This window comes from Diceros bicornis, chromosome 17, assembly GCF_020826845.1.
Source record: "Diceros bicornis minor isolate mBicDic1 chromosome 17, mDicBic1.mat.cur, whole genome shotgun sequence".
In the NCBI taxonomy this organism is placed as follows: Eukaryota; Metazoa; Chordata; class Mammalia; order Perissodactyla; family Rhinocerotidae; genus Diceros; species Diceros bicornis.
In genome coordinates, this window is record NC_080756.1 from 39,744,614 (window position 1) to 39,764,504 (window position 19,891).

At 38.3% G+C, this 19,891-nt stretch overlaps 2 protein-coding genes across 2 annotated transcripts in view; both read right to left on the minus strand.

The window, feature by feature from the left end:
* ETNK1 (ethanolamine kinase 1) overlaps nt 1-19,557 on the minus strand; it is a 72,122-nt gene extending 52,565 nt beyond the window's left edge. Inside the window, exon 1 of the mRNA XM_058558651.1 lies at nt 19,224-19,557. Within this exon, the coding sequence (XP_058414634.1) occupies nt 19,224-19,379 (156 nt within the window). The 5' untranslated portion in view covers nt 19,380-19,557. The remainder of the gene's footprint in view (nt 1-19,223) is intronic.
* On the minus strand, nt 19,381-19,659 carry LOC131415566 (ethanolamine kinase 1-like; the record flags this gene model as incomplete). The annotated part of the gene is made up of 1 exon (XM_058557402.1): nt 19,381-19,659. A coding segment is annotated over exon 1 (264 nt), but the record flags the coding sequence as incomplete, so codon positions are not given.
* Nucleotides 19,660-19,891: the final 232 nt, after the last annotated feature.

Genomic DNA, 19,891 nt, shown 5'->3' on the forward strand with positions numbered 1-19,891 from the left:
GAGGTAAAAGCGAAAGCAAGAGATAAGCCATTTTTTTCCAAGACAACTGGGAAAGACAGGAAAAAAGGACAGAGGATACGTTTTAAATGTAGACACATTTAACTAATGCCTGAGAAAGAGGGTGAATGTTTCTATTTCAATAAGATTGTTGTAATGATAAAATGACATCTGAAATGGCTTTACATCTTCAGATGAAAATTTGAAAGTATTTACTAAAGTTAATATACAGCTAACAAGTTCTTATACAATAGTTTTTTATTATATACAAGGTTTGACTGTTATCCTTATTCACCTAATGCAAGTAAATTGAATGAGCTAAAGTAAAGAGACTTACTTTGACTATCTATGTTTTTTAGGTATGCAGAGACATACAAACACTGCTTTCCACCTAGATTTCAAAAAGATTGTATATAGGAAGACACTGACAAGATGTACATGCACTTAAACTGAACACTAACCATTTTATTAAAATCTGTGTTGAAAAACATGTTCTTATTACAATGCCACATCAAATCACACGTGTTATTCTGTAACTTCTTCAGATGTCATGTAGAGATAATCTATTTCAATTACTGTAATAAAGACTGAGAAATTAACATTCTGAAATGCTTATAATGAATGACACTGTACACTCCTCAAATGCCAGGACTCATAGTCTGTTTTCTATATCCTCATAGTGAATAGGTACTTAATACTTAAACACTAGAACCCAGATAGTTACCAACATCAATGTCTTCTTGATCTAGCTTATAACAAACGCATTCTCTCACTCTTGCCTATAATAATAAATTTCTTTAATTGTGTATGCTATATTGTATATTTATGTGTACATAAACATACATATAAAGACGTATGCACTTAAAAAGCCTAGAGATAGATATTAAGATTACTGAATACTGATTACTGAACACTATATAGACACTTATAAGGATGACATAGGATCACAACTCCAATGACACTAACCCTAATACTCTCTATTGCACAACAGCCACATACTTGCAATGAAATGACAGTCACAATAAATCCCTAGGATAAAAAAATATACAAATAATATAACTTCACATTTATAAAGTATTTTATGTACAAATAAGGATAAAAATGTCTGCGAAGATATTCAACAAAATATTAGGTAGTTTAAATCTTGTTTCATGTTTCTCTCTAAGTAGTTTAAAGTTTTTCCTTTTGGCTTATGTATGTTTTCTCACTTCTTTTTTCCTGCAATGAACCTAGTTTACAAGTGAAAAAATTAAATTAGTGAGAAAAACAAAAGGAGCCCAACAGCTAGGAACTGTCCTGGCACACACAGCAAGGCCTTGAGATTCTGTTGAACATAATTTCACAGAATACCAACATCAGACGAGGCCACTCTGTGACGATAAGGGATCAAGACAAACACAAAACCACTCTGTAATCATGTCTGAACATAGACAAATTATGAAATTTTTCCAAACCACAAAAATGACCAAACATTCCCCTATTCTGGCTGAGTGAATGCTGTTCCTTTTCCAGTCACAGCTTTGGCCCTGCTTCATTCTTCCAGTCCTCTAGGTAAGATTAAGGTACCCACACAAACTTGCCCCACTTCCTTCCTGACAGCACTCAATCCAGAGGAAAGCCTTGCTTCCTAGAAACCTCTCCCAAATCACCAGACAAACCTAAACCCCACATTAAGTCCTTTCTAACACCCACTTACTGAGATCCCCACTATTCCCCATGGTATAAGTTCTTCCTTACTGCAATGAATAATAAACAAACTCGTTTAGCTATACGTGAATTCCTGATGGTCCCTTGACGGAGATCACTGACTTTTAAAGATGTAAGGATAATGCTTTTCACCCTTGGATGGTTCCCACCTCACTTATAAACCTACAAGTAATTCAATGTGCTGAATCTTCTGAAATACACAATTAAAATATACTAGAAATATACAAGATATGTATACTATACTAGAAATATAAAATTCCACCTCAATGGAGGGGGGACAAAGCTAATAAAAAACTCATGGAGCTCCTTTTCACAGGGTTTATCCTGCACTGTTTGTCAAGTATTTAGGATGGTAGGAATTCAGAGGATGAATTACAGAGCAAGACTAGCTGAGCCTGAATTCTAGCTGTGTTATTTACAAGCTGAGTAACCTTAGGCAAGTCACCTAACCTCTGTGTGCTTCATTCTCCTCATGTATAACATCAGCATACTAGAATCTACTTTACAGCATTGTTATGAGGATTAGTGAGTTAATACACATAAAAACACTTAGAACAGTGCCTGGAACATACTAAGCTTTTAACAAGTATGTAGATAACTACATATTTAAATTTTAACATGAGACAGCAAACTAACTCATGATGAAATCATAAAATAAAACAGTGAATAATTAAGACAAAATCTACGTTATAGTTTTATAGATTAGCCCTAGACTCTATGCTGCACTGGTCCCACCTAACAAACTTTAAATGCAAGACCCAAAAGATTCCAGCTATTTGCAAATAACTACAAAAACTACCCAGTGCCTAAGGTAAAATTCACAATGTCTGATTATCAGGCATGCAAACAAGGCAGAAAAATACAATCCATAATGAGGAAGAAAAAAAAAAAAATCAACCAATTGAAACCAACCAAAACTGACACAGATACCAGAATTAGTGGATGTTAAAACTATATTCCATAAAAATGTTTTGTATTCTATCACAAAAAGTTAAGCAGACATTGAAGATATAAAAAACACCCATATCAAACTTCTCAAGAAGTCTGAGGTGAAAAATACATTAGATGTGATTTAATAGTAGGTTAGATACTGCCAAAAAAAAAAAAAATTAGCCAACTTGAAGACATAGCAATAGAAACTATTCAAAACAAAACACAGAGAAATAAAAGAATTAGCAAAGAAAAAAGAGAAAGAAGAGCATCCGTTAGCTGAGGGACTACATATAAAATTTGAGTTCCCAAAGAGAGGAAAAAAGAAAACAGAAAAAATTTTTTAAGAAATGATGGTCAAAAGTTTTCCAAATTTGATGAAAAATTATAAACTCAAAGATCCAAGAAGTTCAATGAGCCAAAGCTCAAGAAGCATGAAGAAAACTACACCAAGGCACATAACAAAACTGCTTAAAACCAGAGAATAATTATCTAATGGTACCAATTCATTTTATCTTCCATCTACTCAGACAAATTTCAGGAAGTCATCCTTGACCCCTCCGTCTCCATCTCCCACATGAAAAGTTTTCTTCCTGGGTAATTCTTAAATCCGCTCCTGTTTCTCCATCCCCACTTCCACCACCGAATCCAGGACCTTGTCAATCTCTTATCTGCAGTATTTTCATAGCCTCATTGGTCTCTCTTACGCCAGGTTAGCCTCTTTCCCATCTTCCAAAAAAATTCACACTCTATACTGCCACCAGAATAATCTACCTAAAATACAAATATGAACATAATGATAGGCAATCTTCAAACGGCTCCACCCTGTTTAGAGTATAAAGTTCACGCTCCTTATGGCATAAACGACACAAATTATCAATAAAGAAGTGGACTTCACTACACACACGTTATTACACACAACAAAAACAGAAAAAGAAGCAACACATCCCAACTTGATACCAAAACTTGTCAAGGACATCAAACAAAGGAAAATTATAGACTACACTCTCTCATGAACATACTTGCAAAAATCGTAATCAAAATATTAGCAACTGGGCCGGCCCGGTGGCTTAGCGGTTAAGTACGCGCACTCCGCTGCTGGCGGCCCCGGTTTGGATCCCGGGGCAGCACCGACGCACCGCATCTCCGGCCATGCTGAGGCTGCGTCCCACATACAGCAACTAGAAGGATGTGCAGCTATGACATACAACTATTTACTGGGGCTTTGGGGGGAAAAAATAAATAAATAAAATCTTTAAAAAAAAATATATATTAGCAACTGATACAATGATATATTAAAAAAAAAAAAAGCGGGGCCGGCCCAGTGCCGAAAGCAGTTAAGTGTGCACGATCCACTGCAGCGGCCCGGGGTTTGTCGGTTTGGATCCCAGGCGTGCACCAACGCACCACTTGGCAAGCCATGCTGTGGTGGCGTCCCATATAAAGTGGAGGAAGATGGGCACGGATGTTAGCCCAGGGCTGTTCTTTCTCAGCAAAAAAAAGAGGAGGATTGGCAGATGTTAGCACAGGGCTGACCTTCCTCACAAAAAAAAAAAAGGAACAGATCACAACCAGATGGGGTTGACTCCAGGAATACAAAAGTTTTTAACATTCAAATAAAAAAAAAATTAACATAGCGGCCAGCCCAGTGGCATAGTGGTTAAGTTCGCACGCTCTGCTTTGCTGGCCCGGGTTCGCAGGTTCGGATCCCAGGTGTAGACCTACATCACTCATCAGCCATGCTGTGGCGGCAATCCACATAACAAAAAAAAATAGAGGAAGATTGGCACATACGTTAGCTCAGAGCTAATCTTTCTCAAACAAAAAAAAAGAATACTGGCAACAGATGTTAACTCAGAGCAAATATTCCTCAACACAAAAAATTTTTTAAAAAGTATCAAATTCCTAGGGAAAAATCAAATGAAATGTGCAAGATCTCTACATTGAAAACTTCGAGGGCCGGCCTGGTGGCTTAGAGGTTAAGCGCTCGCGCTCTGCTGTTGGCGGCCCGGGTTCGGATCCCAGGCGCACACCGACATACCGCTTCTCCGGCCATGCTGAGGCTGCATCTCACATACAGCAACTAGAAGGATGTGCAACTATGACATACAACTATCTACTGGGGCTTTGGGGGAAAAAATAAATAAATAAATAAAATTATTAAAAAAAAAAAAGAAAACTTCGAAAGTTTGAGAGAAGTTAAAGACCTAAATAAATGTTTACTGATTGTAGGACTCAATATGGTTAACGAATTCACTTCTCTTCAAATATCTGTAGATTCCACAAAATATGAACCAAAATCCCATCCAATTTCTTTTGTGAAAATTGAAAAGCTGAGTCTGCAATGTATATGGCATTTTAAAAAACCAAGAATAGTCAAGGCAATCTTAAAGAACAAAGCTAGAGTCCTAAACCAAGGTCTATAGCAACTATATCAGATACCAGATATCAAGACCTATACCAAAGTTTGAATGTAATCAAGACAGTGTAGTAGTGGTGCAATAATAGACAACAGACCAAAGGAACAGAAGAGAATTCATAAACAGACCTACATACAGTGGTACCTGATTTATGACAAAGTTGACACTATAATGGGGAAAAGATGGTCTTTTCTTTTTTGTTGTTGTTTTTTGTTTTTTTTCTTTTTTTTGTGAGGAAGATCAGCCCTGAGCTAACATCCGTGCTAATCCTCCTCTTTTTGCTCAGGAAGACAGGCTCTGAGCTAACATCTATTGCCAATCCTCCTCCTTCCCCGGCCCCCAAGCCCCAGTAGATAGTTGTATGTCATAGTTGTATATCCTTCTAGTTGCTGTATGTGGGACCTGGCCTCAGCATGGCCGGTGAAGAGGTGCATTGGTGCGCAGCGGGATCTGAACCCAGGCCGCCAGTAGCAGCGCGCGCACTTAACCGCTAAGCTACGGGGCCGGCCCAAGATGGTCTTTTCAATAAATGATACTGGATCAACTGATAGCCATATGGGGAAAAAATGAATCATGATCCCCTCACCCTCACACCAAAAACAATTCCAGATCAAAATGTAAAATATCAAAACAAAACTTCCAGAAAACACAGAGAAATATCTTCATGACTTTGGCATAGAAAGAGATCTCAAGACACAAAACATGCTACTCATAATTCAAAAAGTTGAAAAACTCACGTTATGACTATCAAAAGACTCTATTAAGAGTGAAATTGCAAGCCACAAACCGGCAAAAAATATTTGTAACATGTATTTCTTAAAAAAGGACTAACATCTAGAATATATAGAAAACACTTAAATCATTAAGAGAAAATAATCCAATAGAAAAATTAGCAGAGGACTTGAACAGACACCTCAAAATAGAAGACATTCATAGGGGCCGGCCCCGTGGCTTAGCGGTTAAGTGCACACGCTCCGCTGCTGGCGGCGTGGGTTCAGATCCCGGGCGCACACCAACGCACCACTTCTCCGGCCATGCTGAGGCCGTGTCCCACATACAGCAACTAGAAGGATGTGCAGCTATGACATACAACTATCTACTGGGGCTTTGGGGGAAAAAAACAAATAAATAAAATTATTAAAAAAAAAAAAGACATTCATAAATCCAACACACACAGAAAAAAGATGCACTAGTTACCAGGAGAATGCAAATTAAACCAATAATAAGATATCCCTAAGGCCCACCAGAATGATAAAACTGAAGACAGATAATACCAAATGTTGGTAAATATAGCACAAATGAAACTCTCATATACTGCTATTAAGGGTATAAATTGGCACAATCCCACTTTGGAAAACTGAAAGTATCTGGTACAGTTAAAAATACATACACTGGATGACCCAGCAAGTCAACTTCCAAATATCTACCTAACAAAAATGGATATTTATGCTCATCAAAAGATGTATATATACAAGTATGTTCATAGCAGCATAATTTGTAATAGCCAAAAATGAAAAACAACCCAAGTGTCCATCAGCAGTAAGAGATAAACTGAGGAATAAGTCAGCCATGAGAAAGAACTGACTGTATATACATGAATAAATCTCTCAAAATCTGAACATAAGTCAGACCCAAAAATTCCATTAAAAAAATTCATAAAGAGGCAAAACCACGATGTAAGAAACCAGGATAGGAGTAACCCTTGGTTCGGGAGATAGATGGATAATGACTGCAAGGGAGCACGAGAGAGGATTCTGGAGTATGGTTTCCCCAAATCTGCCTCCTGACTTGGATACTTATTACATGAGGGTGGTCATTCATCAGGCTCTACACCTACGATTTGTGCGTTTATTTTATTATTATTATTATTTTTTTTGGTGAGGGAGATCAGCCCTGAGCTAACATCCGTGCTAATCCTCCTCTTTTTGCTGAGGAAGACCAGCTCTGAGCTAACATCTATTGCCAATCCTCCTCCTTTTTTTCCCCCAAAGCCCCAGTAGATAGCTGTATGTCACAGTTGCACATCCTTCTAGTTGCTGTATGTGGGATGCAGCCTCAGCATGGCCAGAGAAGCGGTGCGTCGGTGCACGCCCGGGATCCGAACCCGGGCCGCAAGTAGCGGAGCGTGCGCACTTAACCGCTAAGCCACGCGGCCAGCCCTGTGCGCTTTTTATTACACATATCACACATCAAGAACAAGTTTACTTTTATTAGGAAGAGTTAATGTAATATTCAGACCAGGAAGAATGTAGTTCCACTTAAATCTTTTCATTACCTTCAACTCACAATAACTCTAGACAAAATTCCCTAAAGCTATAAGGTTTTTAAAACTGAAAAGAAATACCTAGGTATTCTGGCACTTTGGCTTTAATTTCTACCTTACTATTTTAAAGAGGGGATATAGATATAAATATAGACATACATATGGATAGAGATGCTCTCACACATACATATAAAAGATAAATAAAATTTCTTAGTCTATTACATGCATTCTCAACAGAGATATCATCACCAAAGGGGCAAAAATTGGTTCTTGAGGGGCAAAAAAAATATCTTAGATATTACAATCTTGTGGCTGTTCAAAGCTTAACCCTACCTGCAAAATCCTATTCTTTAGTATTTAATTTCTCCTGTGAGGTAGAAATTAACATAATTTGACTTCAATTAATTTAATTTTAGTTTTCTCTTTAGAGAGTAACTGTAAAAAGGGTTGGGTTGAGAAACAGTTGCCGAGAACATAGACATATTAAATAAATATTTGCTTATGTATGACTGTAAAGTACCTTGGAGATGATCAATTTGCAGGATGAGAAAACTATAGCCCAGATAAGTTCTCATATTTATCCAAAGTCACGGTGGCAGAACAGGTTAAAAACCTGGTGTCATGACTCAATCCGTTTCAGGGATATCAAGACCACCCTCAAGTTTATGGGTTCCCTAGCATGACCCCAGACTCACTGTAATATTTCTAAAGCATTATTTGAGGAAAAGAATGAGGAGGGGACAGAGAATAATAAATTCCTGATGCCTAGGTGTTTATCAAAATTCACCCATAGTATGAAATAGCAGGCATGTTGCTACCTGTTACAGGAGGTAAAAGTAAATGAAACCTAGAAACGACTGATCCAACCCCAAAGGAGCTGAGTCACTGAATCCACAGTAAAGTGCAAAAAAATGAGAAACTGGCTAAATGCACGATTCCTTGGCTGTTGTTAGCCACTACCTAGAACAGAAAGGTAAAGACAGTTTTAGGATGGGTCTTGACGTTGCACCAGCCCAGGTTCCAGCTGGTCCAATCCAACATCAGGCTGCTAACCAGAGAACCATCACAAAAGAGAAAATTCTTGTTGAACAGCAGATAACTCCTCAATGACCTATTTACCAGGATGATTTAGGTGGTAGAGGGAGAAAATCAGGAAACTAATGAAACCAGGGGATACAGTATAAAGTTTTTCTCTCATTTTGTGGATCAATATAGCTAGCTTCCTAAAGAATCTTTATTAACATGGCTCATAAGAATGGTTAAGTTAGGAGCAGTCTATGGTTTAAAGATCATGGCATGTTTGGGCTAAGGTAGGACCCACAGCTCACTACTGAACTTTCCTGAATGGCTGTGACTAACCCAAAAAGAGAGCAACCTAATCCCAACAGGACTGCTAGCCTGGCAGAAGAGATAAGTGGCTAGAAAGTTTGTTTATCCTGAGAAGAGAAACTGTCCTGTCCCTCCTTTGCATGCAAAGTGACATACTCCAGATGAAGTGGCTGATATGCTGCATATGCAGGCCATACCAGACTGGCTTTATAGTGACCAGGATATTCAACCACTTAATATGCCCCGCCCCCAGGTCATGGTGAATACTGTGATAAAGGTGGCTCCTTCTACATGGGTCCCCCATGAACTTTACTGTTACCAACACAAGAAACTGTTCGGGATGCTGAAGCTTGCTGTCTCAAGCTTCCCTTTATGGGTCTTAGGGATGATACTAAGAAAATTACAATGGTTCAAAAGAAAGCAGAAAAGATAGGGAGCTGGCAAATATACTTGTCCCAATAGAGTGGAAGTTTCTAGTGGTTATTGAAAAACCAGATGAATAAAGCAGACACTGATGGAGTTGAAGCAGAAGTTTTTAATGGAGCATTATCAAAGACTGGGCGGACTGATCGGAGCTGCTACTGATCTCCCAGCATTGAGGTGCCCCGAACGAATCCACTCTATTTACCCCAGGTTGGGAGATTTTAAAAAGGCAGAAAGCAGAGATGATATTGAGAGTCTGCCACCAATTCAAGGCTGGGCAACAGATTAATCAAGATGAAAATTGACTGTGAGGCCAGGATCTTGGCTGGACCCTCAGCAGGTGGGGACTCAAGGCCAAATGCCCACACGTGGGTAAAATGGCCTGCTGTTTTTTTTGAGACTCCTTGACATGGAAGCCCAATGCACTAAATCCAAAACCTATATAAGAGACTCTAAAAGGAGCAACAGTTAAACTGGAAAGATATGGTGATGCTACTGTTGATGAGAAACGTTTGGATGCCAACTGGACTGTTGGAACAGATACCATCTGAGGTGATTCTGCCAGACCGTATTACTGAGATTTGTTTTATAGGAACGCTTCCCCTATTTAGTATTGTAATACAAAAGACATATAAATTCACCCTTCAGCCAGGACTAATTGACCATACCAATTAGGAACTTATGGAAGCGCCCAAACCTGCACAGGTTGCTATTTGAAGCAATACAGAATACCTGGTGGGCTAAAAGAGATTACAGCTTTAATGATACCTTAAAAGCTAAAGTGATATCAGTGAACTTGAAGGTCATTTCGAGACCCCCAAAACATAATCCAATAACTTCTTTCACTATGTGACACTGTCCTGCAATTACAAACCCCAAGATGATAAAAATATTAAACTCTACTTAGCTACAATGAAATTTCTCCAGTGCTTACAGATGACTAAGATACCAAGCAGGGAAACAGATTTTTGATATGTATTTATGGTCTAGAATGACCAAATAATTAATGAATTCAAAGGAATGAGCTTCCTCAAGTCAGAGAGTAAAGACAAGTTTCAATTATTCTTTAAGATAATGGCTACTAGACAAGCCTAGGAAGCCTACAAAGGCGAAATACATACACATCAGTTAACTGTTTTGTGGAAGAAACTACTGGATTCCACTGTGTTCCAAAATAAAAATAACGTAATAACAAACAAAATGCCATTTTCATGTATTCAACTGGAAAAAATTTCTAAATTTGATATCAGGGATTAGACAAGGTATAAGGAGAAAGATACTCTCCAACACTGTTTTGAGGAGTATAAATTAATACAACTTTCATGATAATCTGGCAATATCAAAGTAAGAAACAGCACGATAGTTTTATCATGGCTTGGACTGGCTATAGTACCCAGTTATACAAATCCAACACTAATCTAGATGCAGCTGTGAAAGTATTTTGTAGATCTACAATCAGTTGACTTTAAGTAAAGAAGATTATTCTGCATAACGTGAATGGGCCTCATCCAATCAGTTGAAGGGCTGGGAAAGCAAAATTTAGGTTTTCCCGAAGAAATTCTCCCTCAAGACTACAGCATCAACTCCTGCCTGAGTTTCCAGCTTACCATCCTCCCCTACAAATTTCAGACTTACAGCCTCCACAACTGTGTGAGCCAATTCCTTGAAATAAATCCTGTATGCATGTGCATATGTAAGTGTGTGGTGAATATATTCTCCGGCCATGCTGAGGCTGCGTCCCACATACAGCAACTAGAAGGATGTGCAACTATGACGTACAACTATCTACTGGGGCTTTGGGGGAAAAAAAAATATATATATATATATATATATATGTATGAGATTCTGTTTCTCTGGACTGACACACACAGTTATTAATTTTTTAATTCCACTAATAAGAATTTACTCAATGGATACACTTAGAAAAGTTATCCAAAATACATGTATAAAAGCAGTTCACTGTAATACTGTTTTTATTATCCAAAAAATAGAAACAATTCAATGCTGTTTAAAAAATATGGGGCAGATTATACATACTGACATGGGAGGATGTCTAAGATATATTATTTTATTTTATTTTTGTGAGGAAGATCAGCCCTGAGCTAACATCCGTGCTAATCCTCCTCTTTTTGCTCAGGAAGACCGGCTCTGAGCTAACATCTATTGCCAATCCTCCTCCTTTTTTCCCCCAAAGCCCCAGTAGATAGCTGTATGTCACAGTTGCACATCCTTCTAGTTGCTGTATGTGGGACGCGGCCTCAGCATGGCCGGAGAAGAGGTGTGTTGGTGTGCGCCCGGGATCCGCATCCGGGCCGCCAGTAGCGGAGCGCGTGCACTTAACCGCTAAGCCACGGGGCCGGCCCAAAGATATATTATTTTAAAAAGCAAAATACATAATAACTTAGTTATACAAAAGGAATATAGTTATATTTACTGATATTTATAAACATAGGTCGATATGTGCCCTGGTAAATCTATAATTTGCTAATTTTTTAGAAATTCAAAAGAAATTGTTTACAATATTACCTCTGGGGAGAATGGCTTAAGAGTTGAGGGAGATTAGACTTTTTACTTTTCATTTTATAGCTCTGTATATGTTTTAAATATTTTATGAATATTTTATTATTTTATTGGGTATATTTCTTAAACAAAATCAACACACTTAGAATATGAGCCTTTCTAACTTTTTTCTTTATACTCTAGAATTTTTTAAAAACCTCATTTTAAAAATAATAAATCACATGATGTTTACTAGGACCAAATATTATGTTTACAGCTATCAAAAATTATAGTCAATACCATACAAACATGGGAAAATGTTTATGAAATGTGAAAAAAAGGAATACAAAATTGAACATACAGTCTGATTACATGTATAACATGTATGGGAGAAGTAGAAGGTAATAAACCAAAAAAAAAGTTGATTTTTAAATAAAATATGGATAGGAAATGAGATTTTCCCCCCTATTCAAAGTTTTAATATTGCGATACATCTTTTTAGTAAAAATAAATTATTTCATGTTTATGTAGTCCCTTTTTTTTTTTTATAATTTTATTTATTTATTTTTTCCCCCAAAGCCCCAGTAGATAGTTGTATGTCATAGCTGCACATTCTTCTAGTTGCTGTATGTGGGACGCGGCCTCAGCATGACCAGACAAGCAGTACGTCGGTGCACGCCCGGGATCCGAACCCGGGCCGCCAGCAGCGGAGCGCGCGCACCTAACCGCTAAGCCACGGGGCCGGCCCTATGTAGTCCCTTGTAAAAGGAAATTCATGCACTTAGAATATTATTTTCTCAGAGTACTGACTTGAAAAGAAGTACTAACTCGAAATAGTCTATTTTGTTAACTTAATTTTTTTTTTAAAAACTGCTGTTGTGATTACCACTAGAGCAAGGGAGAGGTTAGGACCAGGAAGGGAAATGAAGATATTCTGGGTTGCTGGTACTATTTTCTTTCTTTCCCTGGGTTTGGGTTACGCAGCTATTTGTTCTACAACAATTTATGTTTCATGCATTTTTCTGTATGTTGTTGTACTGCAATATTTTTAAAAGGGTAATAAAAATTTATCTATTATATTGAAGAGTAAAATAACTCCTTTTAAGATAAAATCATAAGAAATATAACCTCTGATTCCTTAAATATAGGTCCTTCAATTACTTCCCTATCCTTGTCACCCACAAAAAAAAAAAACCTTAAGTTCCCCTTTTCCTCCCTCACCTGCAAGCAATTAACAAGTCCTGCACATTTATTTTCTGAAATGTCAAATCTGTCCCTTATTTCCATTTCCAAGGCCACTGTCCTAATTTGGGTCCTTATCTGGACTAACACAACAGTCTCTCCTAGGTTGTCTTTTGCAAACATTTTTTAATGCAATACACAAAGAAATATATCCATCATCTAATTCAGTACATAGACTCTTATACAAAACTAAAACAAGTTTCACAAAACAATACCTACCTTATTACTTGCAAGACTTTCTGATCTATCCTATCACATCCTATTTTAACTCATCTTTTTAAACTGTAGTGGTTTCAGCCCACTATATTGATTTCGTATCCTATTAGTGTGTGGTAACCACCAGTTTCAAAACCAACATCCTAAGTGATCACTTATTCCTTATTCCAATTCAAAACATTTCCTTCACTGGAAATGAAGGCCTTGTTGTAGCTGCTGCTACTTCTCTAAACGATACGATATAACTCATCTGCTTAAAAACTCTCAGTGGCTTCCCATTACGGTCTAGATAATAAAATACCACCTCTTTAATGAGGCACAAAACCTTCATATTTAACCACTCCCTTTCCCAAAAATCACTCCGACCTCTTTTCTTGTTCATACTCCACTCTGCCCAAGACACTCGTAGTCTAGCTTTCTGGAAGCAGCTTTCTTTGCCCAGAAATGCTTCCCCATTCCATCTGATCATATCTTTACTTCAAAGCTGAGCTCAGGTACCCCCTCCTCTATGAAGCCTTCCCTCCTACCTTATCCCATGCCTACCTTCTACCACAGTTAGATGTACACAGGAATGCCGCCAAAAACTAGCATTATGCCTAGTACAAAAACTACATGTCAGAATGATTGAATTTTAGGAGCTTAGAATTCTTTCAGATCAATTTTCCCACTTACGAATGGTGGAGGGGTAATGGGGGAGTTGGGGGAGTTTTGGAGATGAGAGATGAAGGCATGTAGTACTAAAATACACTATGCATAATTTTATGTATTTCATTTAATTCTCACAATATTCTACTATTCTAACACTATTAGTAAAGTAGTAAAATCAGTACTAGTAGCAAAACTACTCTTAGTCATATAGTAGCTAAGTCGTAGTATAGTAGTAAAATTCTACTATTTTCTACTATTCTACTATTTTCCAAGGTAGATAGTTTAATCCCATTTTATAGAGATTTAAAAACTTGCAGAAGGTTACAAATGGCTAAAATAGGATTCAAAAACCATCCTCTTTGCACTACACTATGCTGAGGCTCCAAAGAGAGCTGAAGCAGTTTGCTTAGTCCAAGTCACACAGCTGTTAATACCTGGAAATGAACTAGCATGTTAGGTTCCTAACTTTTTAGTCAAATCTTAATAAAATACATGGGAGCCTACAAAACATTATAGATCTTTGATAGGAGCCACTCAGACGTTATACATCTCTCTTAGCCATAGTCAATATAGTTTTAGGTCCCACCACTCACCTGAATACTTTATTATTACAAAACACTGAAAACAGAGAAGGAATAGGGAATAGAAAACTGGACCTAACCATTGATATTAAAAGTTATGTTGAATAAAAACTATCACCCCTTATATGTATCCTATAAATACCATATCCTTCTGACTCACTTAATATATTACTTAATTTACCTAAGACTTTTCAGAAACTTCTATCACTTAAAGAACAAACTCATCTTTTTAAAAATGGGAAAGATTAATTACTAAATTAGAACACTAAAGGAAACACAATTTAATAGAGCAACTGTATATATTTGGTTTTTGACTGTTCATTTAAAATAAAATATTAAATATTAAATATCAAATGAGTATTAAAAAGGATTATAGATTTTTAATAGAATATTTCAGTAACTATCTCCAACATGGTTAGATAAAGAAGAGGAATGGGATATGAAAACTGCTATGTAGCTCGCTACAGAACCTTCCACAAAGATTAGTTTCCAAGACACTATATGTATGCTTAAAAAATAAAATTAACAGATTTCAAAAGTATGCATTCAAAACATGCAAAAACTTGTAGTACAGCAAAAGGAATAGTATGCTTTTGGAATGTTCTTGTGTAATCTTTGCACGTGAACAAAATTTGAATGTTCATTCCAAAAACACCATACTGTAATTATTTTCTTATTTGTCTTCCCCATCAAACTAGGAATTTCACAGAATGGATGTATTGCTTGTTTTTGATTCGGGCATCCAATATACAGTAGGTACTCAGTAGCAGTAATAACCATCACGAGATAATCATGAGAGAAAGCATTTATTTCATTCTTACAACAACCCTTTGAGATATTAGCAAGTGGATCCATTTTACAGCTAAGGATACTGAGGCTTAGGAAAGTTAAGTAACTTGACCAGGGTAACAAAGCCAGTCAAGTACAAAGCCTGGACTCAAAACCAGCACTATGTTCACTATGCTCTTGACCACTGTAACATGCTGTTTACTGGAAAACTAAGTTAATATAAGGTACCATACAGCAAGTGATTTCATTGAAACCCTATAAAAAGAACAGATATGTTAGCTTTATAATGTCACATAATAATTATGGTCTTTCTATTCTACCTATCAAGCCTTTGTCATCATCTACTATAAGTCCCAAGTTATAGAAAAATTCACATAGTGACAAGTGAATGAAAAAACACTGCTCAATACTGCAGACAGAAAGATCTGGAGACAACACGCTGGAATATTCCAAACACCAATTCATCAACTCTTTCAGAAGAAAAACAATCTTAAGAGTCTCCTGAGAATTATTCTGTTGAGCCTAAGAGATCTCACTTGATTTTTTATTTCTTTATAAAAGGAATACAAGGACTACCCAAAGAAATGTAAATAAATCAAAACTCTGTAACTTCAAATAAGATAGAGAGGGAGTTGTTACATAACAAAAGGAATAACTATCTCAAAGGAAAGCTGAAACGAAGCCCCTTTTTAAAATAATGTCACGTGTGGAAAAAGTAACACAAATTTATGTTCAGGGGAACTTAAAGCAAAATCTTTTTATGGGCCAAAGCTTTAATTTTTAAGAAATTAATTTTACAAAGAAATGGCTTCCCTGCCTTAATTATAATATACAAACATGAACTTTTCTTGGTCAAAGAGCAATAATTCATAAGATGACTTCTCATCCCAGACCTGCCATTTACAAACTGCAAGTTCAGCTTCATTAACTATAAAACACATATTAGGGGCTGGCCTGGCCTGGCCCATGGCCTAGCGGTTAAAGTTCCATATGCTCCGCTTTGGCAGCCCAGGTTCTGGGGTTCAGATCCTGGGCATGGACCTACACCACTTGTCAGCCATGCTGTGGCGGTGACCCACATACAAAAAAAAAAATAGAGGAAGACTGGCACAGATGTTAGCTCAGGGACAATCTTCCTCAAGCAAAAAAAAGAGGAAGATGGGCAGCAGATGTTAGCTGCGGACAAATCTTCCTCAGCAGGAAAAAAAAAGGGGGGCCAGCCCAGTGGCGCAAGTGGTTAAGTGCGCACGCTCCGCTGTGGTGGCCTGGGGTTCACTGGCTAGGATCCCGGGCGCGGGCCGATGCACCACTTGGCAAGCCATGCTGTGGCGGCGTCCCATATAAAGTAGAGGAAGATGGGCACGGATGTTAGCCCAGGGCCAGTCTTCCTCAGCAAAAAGAAGAGGATTGGCAGATGTTAGCTCAGGGCTGATCTTCCTCACAAACAAACAAACAAAAAACACATATTAACAGTCTACATCTCCCTCATAGGATTGTTGTTGTGTAAAGGTATGTGAAAATGCTTTAAAAATAGTAAAATATTTTTAAATAAAAAACATTGTGACTGGTATTGTTTTAGATTCTACTCTGCCTATTCTAAGATACTACACTCCAAAAAGCTCACCACCCCTTTTACACTGCATTCTTTTAATTTCATATGGATAGGAAAACAAAACAATTAAACTTGTTAAAATCCTATCTAAAATGAGATATATTATTCCTTGTGTCCATAAGTTTTGAGAAAAGACTGGGCCCTCTATCATTTGGACTGCACCAAAGTCTTTTTTTGCTTGCTTCTGGATTTTCCAATATGTTTTGAACAGTTCAGTTGGCAAGAGTTAACTGCCAGGTAAAATAAGTATTACTAGAGTAAGATTCTAAGGTATGTTTAAAGCATATTTTAAATCACATAAAAGTTTTTTTTTTGAATCTTTGGGGAAAAAATGGCCTATATTACTAACCCCCAACTGTTTTAATCTATTGACTATACGATACATATTTGCCCTTCTGAAATGTGAAGTATGATTTTTATCTTTATACTTCAAAGGAAATAAAAGCAAATCTCAAAAAAATATATTCCCATTGAGATTTACTAAAGAAATCCTGAAGCATCATAAAAGCAGAGTTTGTAATGACCTAGAAAATGTGCGAGTCAGATCTACTAAAATGAGAAATGAATAACCATCAATTCAGCTTAGTAGTTGTCCCAGCTGCTGGAAGAAAAGCTTTGCTTGCACATGGAGGGATTGTATTTCTAACTAATAATCATCCTTAGGACAAAATAAGTGGTAGTATTTACCTTCACTTACAAATAAGTATATGAGAAGTTTAGATGATGAGTCCAAAGGTCTTAAAGTCAAAAGTTGCTACATAGATAGAAGACAAGATTCAATCCCAAGTACTTTCCAACAATCAAAAAACAGTTTGATGTTACCACATTTTGTCCCTTTTTTACCTATATCCTGGCTTTACTTCACTGAGTTTCACCTAAAAAAAAAATAGTACCTACCGAATATGGTTGCTTGGAGGATTAAATGATAAAAAACACAACCTGGCACACAGTACCTCAGGGTGGCTATTATTACTGTTCTACAGACAAATACATCAACGGAAACTCCAAGCTTCAAAGCTTCAACCTTTAAAGTCTCTGCTTAAAAAGTAACATCGTTTGTCAGTACCAGAATTTACCAGGAAGTGGCACTGCCTTTAGTTAATATCTAATTTATGACTGACTGTCAGAATATAAATCATTTTAATAAATATAAACATCTTCTACAATAAACTACAAATAAGTTAATGTATAATAAAGAAGTGTCAAGTTTCAATTCGCAAGTTTGAATTCTGGAAGTTTCAATTAATTTTTTCCTTAATAAAAAAATACACTAAATTTTTTAGATTACACATGAAAATCATTTTGGATTCACTATGTCCTATATACTTGGCTAACAAACACTTCCTTAAAATTTCAAAATTTTTGTCTAACAATTTTTTTCCCCAAAACATATGGGTCCTTTTAATCTGCTCAAAACTCTTGTAGGCAATAAGAAATGAAACTAACACACATGAAAGCCCGAGTGTCAGGAACCGTTCTGGGCCCACGGCACTGCTCATATTTTATTCACCTTTGTATAGGTGACTACTTTAACAAAGAATCTGAGATAGTGTCAAACCAGTAACACTGCTGAAATAAATTAGTCAACAAAACAAGGCAGATAATTTGGCTACTTCAAGTGAATGTTCTTACATTACTGCTCAGATATGAAACAAACCTCAATTATCATAGCCTTTAAAATTACTTTGTTTTCTGTTTGCAAGGGAAAAGGAGGTTCGTTTTCGTATACAGTTCCTGCAACTCCAAAAGTTAAAAATAAATTAGTATTCAAAATAAATTTCATGTATACTAAATCATAACTTATTAGAAATAAATTATTAGAAAACGCCTAGCTTCTTAACTTTTTCCTCTCAATTTTTATCTATGAATACAGCGGCTCAAGAAAAAGAAATATTCACAAGCCACTGATCATTCTAACATCGGTATTGTTAATTTTATCATACGACTAAAAAAAAATTCAGAAACATCGATTCAAACAAAATAATGTGTATAATGCTACCTAAGAACTCAATCTAGTAATGCATGATCATGGATCCAGTACTTTGGAATCGAGTCCTCTCGCCAATCCGAGGATTTGAGAAGACAAAACGCAGGATGAGGCATCAATGGGTGTAAACCGAGGGGAGGGAAGAAAAAGGAAAAGATCAGAGAGGATTAATTATTGCATTATTTGTGGAAGGAGAGAAGGTTGCTTGGGCCGATGGGGCGAGGATCTCTTGCAAGGGGAGTGGAAAGGGTTCATTTTGCAGTTAGAAAGGATGGAGGAGGGGGAGGAGGGGCAACTATCAACAGGAATCTTCCCGGGGTGCAAGGGGTGCGTCACTTACGTAGCCGCTTCTAGAAAGAGAAAATTTGCCTTCGGGATAACCTCAATATTAGCAATTGTAAAGGCAGGGGGAGTGACCTTCCTAGGTGTGACGGAGGAAATAGGGGATCACTTCCCCAAGGACTGAGGGAGAAGACGTTCTCGTGGGTCCTCCTCGCTCATCCGGGAGTAGAGGGATCGTGAGAGCCCCCAAGGCCGCGTTGGGGTTGGCAGACACCCAGGGCTGAGGTGTGGGCGTTACCTGCAGGGTCACCTCCTGAGGGTCCCAGTGCGGCCGCAGGTGTTGCAGGAGGCTTAGGGCCCCCTCCCGGCAGCGCTGCTCCTCCTGATCCTGAACCGTGACGTCCAGCTTGGGGACCTCCGGGGAGCCGGGCGGGACGTGGATGTAATTGGCCATGGCCCACGCGACGGCAGAGACTATCACAACGACGACGGCGACGGCGACCACGAGAACGGCGGGCGCCGACAGGCTGGTGGATCCTTCCGTCCCGGGGCGCCCTCGCGGGAGGGCAGGGGGCGTTCAGACTGACAGGCGAGCGGTAGGAGAACGGCTGGAGGGGCACTCTCGCCGACCCGGTCTGCACAGCAGCTGAACCGACCCCGGGCTCCTCACGGGGAAAATTCCTCTCGTCTGCGCTCGACCGCCGGCGGCCGCGGAGCATGCCGGGACTGGCCTGACGCTGGCGTCACGCGCGGGGCGGGGCCTCCGCCTACGTCAGGAGCCCAGGCGGACTTGCTAGCCCGCGACACAATGGGGCGGTGGGCTGGAGCTCGTTCCTCGGCTGTCCTCAGACACTGCAGGGCGTGCTGCCAGTCTGAAAATCGCGGGGCTCCTCCGCCGGAGTGAGCCCAATCCCTGCCAAAACGGGAAAGGCATTGAAGCTTTAGCTCACCTGATCAGGCGGGTCT